The 11090-nt window shown below is 36.3% G+C and overlaps 1 protein-coding gene across 1 annotated transcript in view; it reads left to right on the forward strand.

Moving 5' to 3' along the window:
- TTC6 (tetratricopeptide repeat domain 6) overlaps positions 1-7626 on the forward strand; it is a 285618-nt gene extending 277992 nt beyond the window's left edge. The window contains exons 29-30 of the mRNA XM_007938570.2: positions 6591-6816; positions 7490-7626. Coding sequence (XP_007936761.2) covers positions 6591-6816; positions 7490-7626 — 363 coding nt within the window. The remainder of the gene's footprint in view (positions 1-6590; positions 6817-7489) is intronic.
- The last annotated feature ends 3464 nt before the right edge of the window (positions 7627-11090 follow it).

Genomic DNA, 11090 nt, shown 5'->3' on the forward strand with positions numbered 1-11090 from the left:
TATATATATATATATATAGAATGCCTTCTGCATTATAAGTGCCCTTCTTTGTTTTTTTCAATGCTTTTTGGAACAAATTTTACTTTACTTGATAGCATGATCATATCCTCTGGTTTCTTTCAGTTTGCTTTTGCCTGATACTCCTTTGCTCTTCCTTTTATTTTCAGTGTTTAGTTTCCTTTATTTTAGTGTGTCTCTTTCATACAGAATAGAGTTGATTTTGCTTTAAATGACAATGTGAAAATATTTAACTTTTAGTAGTTGAGTTAAGCCCTACATTTTGTCATGATCAATGTTTGATATTAGTTTTGTTATTATATATTATGCTTTCTGTTTATGTCTATTTTAAAATAATTTTATCCTGTGGTCTGTTTACTCTGATTTTTTTTTTTTTTAGAATTTTCCTGGTATTTAGGAAGATTTGTATTTTTTTCTGTAGTGATTACCTTTATGAAAACACCCATTTGATATATCCTTATTTCCATATCAACATTTATGAGTTTTTCTACTATGAGTAGTAATAAACTCACCCTGTAATCCTGTACCCTTATTTCTTCTTCTCAGCCATTATTCAATTTTAGCTTAATTGTATTGTCTGTTTTTTAAAATGTTTTTGATTCCATTACTAAATATACTTGAACTTGTTGTGTCAGCTTACTTTCCATGTTCTCCCCTCGTCTCCCATTTTGTTGTTTTATTATTCCTACATTGTTGAAAGATTTAATATTTACATATTATTTTATTAACTTTATTGAACCTTTTAGTCTTAGTTCTCCAGTTAAATATATTCAATTCTCATTACCAGGGTTTATGGCAAAGTTCCTCTTCCCCCGAGTCGTTCCTTGGTTGTCTGAAATTAGTCCTCTAGAAGAGTCCTGAGGAAGTGCTTCGAGAAGAATGTTCCTTCAATTTTTGCATGTTCACAGCTGTTTGCCTATGCCCTTTTTACATAAAAGACAGCAAGTCTGGGTTTAAAATTCTTGGCTCACTTTTTCTTTCCTTGTATGTCTTAATAAGGGCTACTCTGCTGTTTTCCAGTATTGTGTGCTGTTGTCAAGAAACCTAATATAAAATTGACTTTTTTCTTTTTCTCCTTTAAGCAATGTGTTCCTTTTGCCAGCATAATGAAAAAAAAAATTCTTTTGTTTTGTTTTTTATTTTAAGAAAAAAGTTTTACCAATGTAGGCCTTAGAGTTGGCCACTTCGAGTCAATTTTATCAAGTACAGAGTGTGGTTTCTATATGTAGATTTCAGGAAAGTTTTGTTGAATTATAATTTATTTTTTCAAAGTAATATTTCATTGTTTTGACTTTATTTTTTCCCACTGGGAACACCAATTACATATATGTTGAACATCTTATGACTTCTATGTACCTATTAACCAGTTGCTGTAGACTCGATTCTGACTCATGGTGACCCCACGTGTGTCAGAGTAGAACTGCTTCATAAGGTTCTCAGAGATGCATCTTGGAAGCACACCACCATGCCTGTCTCCCACGGGGCCTCAGGGTAGACCCGAACCTACAACATTGCAGTTAGCAGCCAGGCACATCCACTATTCGCACCACCCCAGGACTCCGTATACCCAACTTTCTCTCAAATGCTTTTTATCTCTTAATTTCTGTCTCATTTTCTTTTCTCACATCTCTCTTCTAAATCTTTGCTGTGCTTTCTGAGATATGTTACCTATGTGGACCTTATATTTTGGTTTATTATATATATTTTTCTCTCTAGTTCTATTTCTTGTCATATCTTCCTGGAAACCTGTCTTCTGAGATCCTTTACTTCTAATTTACCTTTTCTTAACTGCAATTACTTCCTTAACCTTTTTTTTCTAGTTCATTTTGAAATGTTATAATTTTTGTCTATGTTGTAGCAATACCTTTTTCTGGTGAGTTTTTATTATCTTTCTAAAAGTTAAACTGTTATTTTTCATTCTTGTTTTTACAATGAAGACAGGCATCTTGCTTTTTTGTCACTCAAATTTCAATTAGATAAATTTTGTTTTTGTACTAGTAGCCCCAATTCTTATGGGAAATAGGGTGATAGGCTGTGGTAATTTTCCAAGTCTGGCTTCTCTGATGGTATAGCAAAGGGCTTTAAAATATGATCTCATTAACGTAGCCAAGTTTGGAAAACCCCTACCTTCAGTTCTGTATTTCTCAGAAATTTTTTTCACAGCCTTTGCCTTCTAAGTTGATGTAATCATTTTTTAAATTTTTTTTCTGATATTTTCTGTGACTTGTCACTTCTGTATTACCCTCTGCCATGCAATACTGTCACCATAACCCTTAATGATATGATCTTTAGGGCACATTTGTATACTAAGATGCTCTGGCTCTAGTGTTTCTTTTGCTGGGAGCATTTAGCAAACACTTACTGATTCTACTTAGATCTTCATTCAAGCTCCACATATTACAATTACATATTTGTAATGTACTTGCCATGTTCTCAAAAAAAGAAACAAAAACAAAAAACCAAACTCAATGCCGTTAAGTTGGTTCTGACTCATAGTGACCTCCCATTGGGTTTCCAAGGCCGTAAATCATAAGTCTTTCTTTCTTACCTCCTTCGTATAATTGGTCATTAAGTCCTGTCAATATTGTCTCTTAATTTTTTTTAAAATATATTGAGGAAGGTCCCTCAACAGATCAAGTAATAATTTCTAAAGGGTTGAAACAATGATACATGTTCTACCTTCTTTTATCTTTAATTTATGACTTAATGATTTGAAACCACATTTAGATGAGCTTCATGCTTCCAACCATAAGAGAAAAGAATCAATGTACATTTGATAGTAAACTGGATCACTTAGTTTATTATCATGAACTTGAGGTGAACTTAAAATAACTGGGTCTGCTTTCTAATTACAGAAATAGGACATTAGACAAATTATTAAAAAGTCATGGACATCTCTTGTAGTAGGTGTCTTTGGCCTATAATTGGTCTCTTGTTAGTACTTCTGTACTTCAGGTAACATCATTCAATTTATAGGTTTTCATTTTCTAACTAATATATTTTGGAAGCCATAACAAAAATTACTTTGTTGAAAGTTAGGCACACTCTTGGTGTTTTAATGAGTTCTTTTCTCTTAGCTGAGAGTCATTTGCTCATATATGATTGAAGTCATGTTTTTTGTGATGTGGAATTAGATGGCTTTTAATAATCAATTACTGAAGAATTGAAATGAAGCCTAAATGACTTTCTGAAAAAAGTCTTGATGCTGCCTTGAGTCACTCCTTTGCCTCATTTCTAATAGCCATGAGTCCATCATTCTGTTCAGGAGTGAATTTTTCTTAATGTCAACTTTTCCTTCACTCAAGGGACCCTTAAATGGCACTTTTCTATTCTTAACATAGAATAGCTGTCATCCAAGGATGAGAGGGGAAGCACAATCTTAAACTCATTGCCTCTTGAAAGCCAGAGAGGTAGCAAGATTTATGGAGTATTGTGTCTTCACTTCTAGACACTGGAGAACAACGATGACTATTGTTCTCATTACTTTAACCTCTACTGTGTTCTGCATATTGTTCCCAGTACTTTGCATGCATTAGCTCACTTAATCCTATAGTAACCCTGGGAGTGTGGTTCTGTTTATTACCTCTGCTTCACAGATGAAGAAATTAAGACAGAGCTTTAATAACTCATCCAAGGACATAGAGTCAATAAGTGGTACAGCTAGGATTTGGATCCAGCAATCTGACTCCAGGGACTAAGCTCCTCATCACCATACTATCAGTATTTTGTATCAAGTATGATGGAAGTAAATGGAGGACAGATCCTTGAGCATTATTGTACAGGTAGCAAGAGAAATAGTTCAGTAAAGGAGATTGAGAGAAGATAGTCTGGGAGGTAGGAGAAATACACTCTGTCTCAAGGGCAGAAAGAGTTTTAAGAAGGTAAAATAGATCAAGGGTGCCCATGCTACAGAGAGATCCTAGAAGAAAAGAACTGGAAATCCATTAGTCTTGAGTACAGTTGCAATGGCAGCAAGAGCAGAATGCATGGAACAGAGGGAGGTAGATTACTTTCTGAAGAAAGGCTTGGCCCTGTCTTGAGTAGTAAGTCTGGAAAAAATTGAGTGGTAAGGAATTGGAGGAAGCAAGCTGTGTTTTAAAAGTGACTTTTCTTTTTAGGGCAAGTTTTAAAATAGAAGCCAGATTTTTATCCATCAGGGATAGAAAGAGTCCTGCTTTGGGTAGTAGGATGTCTGTTCAGCATCTTGAATTACTTGTGGTGAAATGTCAGTTTTTTAAAATTTCCAACTTATTGTAGATCAATACATTACTAAAATAAAATGAAAGTGAGTTACTAGAAAAATGATCATATGTTTGAATGTCATAGCAATGCCAAATGCTATAGAAGTTACTATTCATTTATTCTCAATTTCTGTACTGAGACCAACACCTTTACCACTGGGCTGTATACCACACAGTGAGGGGCCCTTTCAGCTTGATGATCAATTGGAATAATCTTCTCAATGAGCTTATTTTGTCCTCTCCTCCTTTCCTTCTTTCCTTATAACTTTCCATAGTGTAACTGACTTTTTATCTCCTTTGGTACGGGTTAGAACTTTATTTGGAAAATTACTTTATCTTTTTAGCTCTTAGGTACTCTGGTTTTATATGCAAATATGATTTTCTCATTTGTACTTCATCTTCTTGTTGCTAACCAGAAGGTTGGCGGTTCAAACCCAGCAACCACTCCTTGGAAGGAAAGTTGGGCAATCTACTTCCGTAGTGATACTGCCTCAAAAACCCAAGGAGCATTCGCTATGAGTCATATCTGACTCCAAGACAGTGATCTTCTTGTTGTGGCCTTCTTTCCTAATTTACATTTTACCTTCTATCAAAACTATCATTAATTTCACACTCAAATGAAATTTTGATGAAGATAATTAAAAAATAATTGTAGTAGTCCATTGACAGGAAACTGTCAGAAGTGCAAGCCAGATTCAGAAGAGGATGTGGAACACAGGATATCATTACGTCAACTGGATTTGGCTGAAAGCAGAGAATATAAGGAAGATGTTTACCTATGTTTTATTGACTATATGAAGGCATTAAACTTTGTGGATCATAACACATTATGGAGGACATTATGAGAAATGGAAATTCCAGAACACTTCATCGTGCTCTAGTAGAACCTGCACATAGACCAAGAGGCAGTCGTATGAACAGAACAAGGGGATACTGCGTGATTTAAAAACAAGAAAGCTGTCCATCAAGGTTGTGTCTTTCACTATACTTATTCAATTTGTATGTTGTTGTTGTTGTTATGTGCCGTCAAGTCAGACGCGACTCATAGCAACCCCACCTTGGGTTTCCAAGGCAGTATCACTACAGAAGTAGATTGCCCCATCTTCCTTCTGAGGAGTGGCTAGTGGGTTTGAACTGCCAGCCTTCTGGTTAGCAGTCAAGTGCCTTAGGCACTACACTACCAGAGCTCTGAACAAATACTCTGAGAAACTGGACTATATGAAGAAGAGCGTGACATCAGGATTTAAGGAAGACTCACTCATTAACAATCTGTGATATACAAGTGACACAACTTTACTTGATGAAAAACAAGAGGACTTGAAACACTTACGGATGAAGATCATGCTTTCAGTATGGATTACACCTCAACATAAAGAAAACAAAAATCCTCACAACTGGACCAATAAGCAAAATTGTGATAAACACAGAAAAGATTGAAGTTGTCAAGGATTTTATTTTATTGGATCCACAATCAATGCCCATGGAAGCAGCAGTCAAGAAATCAAACAATGGATTGTATTGGAAAAATCTGTGAAAGACCTCTTTGAAGTATTAAAAAGCAAAAATGTCACCTTGAGGACTAAGGTATGCCTGACCCAAGCCGTAGCATTTTCAATTGTCTAATACGCATGCAAAAGGTGGATAACGAATAAGGAAGACTGAAGGAGAATTGGTGCCTTTGAATTATGGAGTTGGCAAACAATATTGAATGTATCATGGACTGCTAGAGGAATGAAAATCTGTCTTGGAAGAAGTACAGCCAGAATGCATCTTAGAAGCAAGGATGGCAAGACTTTGTCTCATGTAGTTTGCAGTGTTATCAGGAGGGACCAGTCCCTGAAGAAGGACATCTTGATAAAGTAGAAGGTCAGCAAAAAGAAGGAAGACCCTTAACAAGATGGATGGATACAGTGGCTGCAACAATGGGCTCAAACACAGCAAGGATTGTGAGGAAGGTGCAGGACTGGGTGGTATTTCATTCTGTTGTACACAGGGTTGCTATGAGTTTGTACCAACTCAAGGGCACCAAAAATAGCAAATAGTGGTGTGCAGGAGCATGGAAGGAAGGGCAGAGGGAGCATTTTACCCTTACAGAGAGGAACATTTTACTGCTATTGTTTAGAGTTACTGATAATAATAAAAAGTAAACAAACTTTTGTTGGCTTTCTCTGCAGGCAATGCTCCTTCTTATTGTCTGCATTGGACGGCTTTCACTGCCCTTGTTGGTACACAACTGGCTTTAATTTTAAGTAAAGAGTAAAAGTGTTTTAAATTTCTTTATAACCACCAATTAAAATATATCCAAATTATTATTATCTTCATATTTTATAGGCCAATGACTACTTTTCAAAGGCTTTACAGTTTGATCCAAAAGATGAGTGTGCTCTCATGAATAGAGCTGTGACAAACACAATATTAAAGAAATATGAAGAAGCAAAAGAAGATTTTGCAAATGTAATTGATAACTGTCCCTTTTGGGCTGCAGTGTATTTTAACAGAGCAAACTTCTACTACTGTTTGAAGCAATATGAAGTAGCTGAGGCAGATCTTTGTAAAGGTATATTATTTTGTAATTTCTTGCTAAAATTACATTGGTTGTTGTGTTTTTTTATGTAACAATTGTTTTTTAGATTTGTTTTTAGTGTAATCAATGTAGATTGTGTGTAGTATCTTTGTGTAGTATCTTAATTTAAAGTTTTGGTAAGCTGAAATATACAGAATTATTAGGAAACCATGCATACACAATATTAGCATTTCAAAGAGATATCATTCTGTGTTTCTCCAAGTTACTTTTATTAGAAAGTTTGAGTATTCTGAACTTAACTAAATAATTAGTTATATTGGAAGAAAAATTTTTTCCAAATAAGTAATGTTACTTCGTCTCACCTATTTTGGTCATGTTGTAAGAAGGGACCATTCCCTGGAGAAGGATGTCATGCTTGGTAGGGTGGAAGGTCGACGAAAGAGGGGGAGGCCTTCAATGAGATGGATTGACATGGTGACTGTCATGATGGGCTCAAGTATAGCAGGGATTGTGGGGCTGGTACGGAATCAGGCAGTGTTTCGTTCTGCTGTGCATGGGGTCGCTATGAGTCGGAAATGACTCGACAGCACTTAGCAACAACAACAACAAAAGTTTTTATATTACATACTTTTTATTTTAAAAAACTGAGAGTATTTTTGAGTGCTAGCATAAAACATACCTTGACATTTACTTTCTTCTTTTGCAGCTCTGACTTTGAAGCCTAATGATGCTTTCGCATATAGTCTTAGAGCAGAAGTTCGTGGTAAAATAGGTTTGATTGAGAAAGCTATGGCTGACTATAACCAAGCCCTTGATCTTCAAGAATATGCCTCAGTTATGTGATTATACAGACCATGGTTTCTGTAGTAGTTTTCACTGCTATTCTACCTGAAATTAAAGCATATTTGTAGTTTATAGATTGCACTGTCTTCGTTATTGTATTCTTTATACTTAGTCTTCTACGTAACTCTTTAATGCATTGAAACAAAATATTTGTCACACATTAATTATAAAACTTTTCGATCATTTTCTGCATTTAGATCATTTAGAATAAGTCACTAATTGAATTTCTTCATTGTGCAGAATATATGCTGAACAGAATGTTTCTTAAGGAATATTAATGTTTAAATATTTTCTTAAAAGTAAAATAAATCCCTTTGAAAGGATATTGTATGACTGTAGAAAATGTCTCATCTACCTATTATTCATCATTCTGTGCTCAATTTATTCGGTATTATCCAGAATAAAATAAATAAATAAATGTAGAGCTGATGACTCTAAAGAAACTGAAGTTTAGTATGTTTCCTTCCTTTGCCTTTAAACAATGTGTACAAAGGCCTGTATTCTTCTTGGTCATCATATTCTTCTGACAGATAAACATGTTTCCCTTTACATGTTGCCATTCTTTCAGGATAAAGATATAAAGATTTTAAGGATCCTATTTCCTTGAAATCACTCCCTCAGCCTCATTAATACAAATTTTAGAAACTCATATATACAAGCCTGTATGTATTTTTAGGAGTCTCTGGGTGGTGCAAATGGTTAAGTGCTCACCATAGAGTGCAACCATGGAGGTGGAGGGTTATAATGCACCGAGAGGCCCCTGAAGAGAAGGGTCTAGTGATCTGTTTCCAAAGGATCACGGCCCTGAAACCTCCCAGGACTGCAGTTCTCCACTGCAGCACGGGGCTGCCAGGAGCTGGAACAACTCCGTGGCAACAGGTTTGCTTTGGGTTTTATTCTCTATAGAATATTCCTGAGAGATCCTTGAGTGCAGGTTTTGGGCTTTGACTCCATTCATATTTACTTCGCTCAGTTCATTTTCCTTCTTAGTTGTATTCTTCCAGTGCATCTCCAGGTCTTCAGGTATCTGTTTCCACCAGGATCAGGCATTTTGGAAATGCTGTGCATCCGTCCACCTAGATTCCTTGCTATTTAGTTTGCTGTATCAAGTTTTTGCAATAGAAAGTTGATTTTAATGTGTAAGCCACTGTGGGATGTTTCAAACTACTTCAGGATAATTTTCTTGGTGTGATATATGGGGCCATGTGAAGACTGAGTCATCATCTCTAGTGATATTTTAGTTGGTGAATATGATACACTAAATGAACTGCTTCAGATCATCTTGCACTAACTTGTCTCCAGGCCCTTTGGTCCAGCCACAGCTACAGACCAACCTCTTGCACCAACAGACACTCCCTTTGTTATCTGGGTGGAGTGTCCTGAGATACTCAGATTATATAACTTCCTGGAGGGTGGCCTGGGAGATTAAGCCATCAATTGCATTTACTGGTGGCCAGCTTCAAAACACACCTCATGTTACTGCTCCTGTCTTCCCTGCCTCACTTCCTTTTTTTTTTTTAACCACCCTGCCTTCCCCAGATTGCATTTGTTGGTAAAATGCTAAAGTACTGTAAAGAAGTACTTGCATTAGATACTGCTTTCTGGGGAACCCAGGATAAATCTTTTTTTTTTTTTTTCTGATTACAAAAGAAGTGCATGTTCTTACAGAAAACTTGTACACTACAGAAATGCATAATAGCAATAATAGAAGCAATCTATAATCGTACAGCATCTTGATGTATATGAAAAATAAGGTAATAATCTCGCACTCCCTTTCCTTTTAACAATTTTACCTCTCTGAGATAATCAGCAGCAAAAGTCTCAACCTTGTGTGTGTATATACTTACACATTTATTGTATACAAAATAAACCCAACCAGTAAATCCTACAATGGTTGGAAGTATATAGATTTAATCTATCTACTGAAGGGATTGCTACTACAGAAAGCAATCAGAGACTTGGGATCTGGACATTTCTTTCTTTTTCCATTGTGGTCATCTGTGCCTAATTTAGCTCCTAGCAGTCTCATTCTCCTTTGAATCTGTATCCTCTGTCCATCTTGCATTCACCCCATCTTGGGTCTTCTTTATCTACCTTGAATCTTCTTAATCATCACGTTGGAGCATATGCAAGACAGGCCAAAACTTTTCCTGGACAGAATTGATCCATTTTCCTATGTCCAGTTTTTAATGTGGTGTTGCTAAAATATCCACACTCCACTAATGAGAGAATGGAGGGAAACAAACAGAATGAAGGGGCCAGAGGACCTCCTTTCTGTCTTTCTCAGTCTTACACACCCACACCCACACCGTTGTTTTTTTGTTTCTTTTCTCTTTGAAAATGCAGATCATGCTCTATGTAGTATACTCACCTCCCCCTCCTCTGTAACATTCATGGGCAGCTACGGAAGTCAGATATAACCCATAGTATTTTCAAATGGTTGGACATCTAAGTAGTCTACAATTTTTATTCTTACTGTTTAGCTGAACCATTCACCCTTTGCATTTTATGATTTTAATTGATTTTTACATGTTTTTTTCAGTCATAATAATTTGTACTTTTAAAATAATTGTTGACAAGTGCGTTTTCCATATAATGATTAATCATCTATTTCTTCGTGAACAAAATATCAATTTCTTTTGATCATATATCTAATTAGGTTTGAAAGTTTTTTTAATATTATGATGATTAGTGAGTGAATATGAAAAAGGGAGCTCTGGTGGCGTAGTGCCTAAGGCACTTGACTGCTAACCAGAAGCCTGGCAGTTTAAACCCACCAACCACTCCTCAGAAGGAAGATTGGGCAATCTATTTCCATAGAGATACCACCTTGGAAATCCAAGGAGGAGTTGCTATGAGTTTGGTTGACATATTTTTGAAAGAATATTGAAAAATGCTACCCCATATGGGCTCAAGAACTACTTTAGTTTATATTTTTTAATTATATATTTTTTATTTTAAGAGCTTGTTTTACATTCAATGTAATGCGTACATTTAGTTTCATTACCCATTTGCTGTGTTCAACCCTAACCCAGTCTCCTCCCCTCCCTATCCTGCAACCCTCCCCCTGTGCCCCTCATATTTATGCACTCCTGTTTGTCCTGCATTTCCTCAGTTTGAATTTTGGTCCTCTGGTGTTCCATGGTCTATTGCTCTAAGAGATGTATTACCATTGAGTGTGTGGGTGTGGCATCCTGGGTTGAGTGGCCTGCATGTACATCTTGTTAACTATTGGCATGAGAGCCTGCCCCTGGGGGTGAATTTTATTCCAGGCGCAGAATGTATTCCAGGGCCCTAGTATTGGGAGTCTCACCAGATTTCATCTGACCAGTAATTCTGGTCATTATTGAGTTTTTGGATTTTGTTCCACGTTTTCCCTCCCACTCTATCCAGGATCTCCAGATTTGATCCTTTCCTGAGTAGTTGGCATTGGTAGCCGGGCACCATCTAGTTCTTCTGGTCTC

The sequence above is a fragment of the Orycteropus afer genome, unplaced genomic scaffold, assembly GCF_000298275.1.
Source record: "Orycteropus afer afer isolate SDZICR_OR568_19922 unplaced genomic scaffold, OryAfe1.0 scaffold00051, whole genome shotgun sequence".
Taxonomy (NCBI): Eukaryota; Metazoa; Chordata; class Mammalia; order Tubulidentata; family Orycteropodidae; genus Orycteropus; species Orycteropus afer.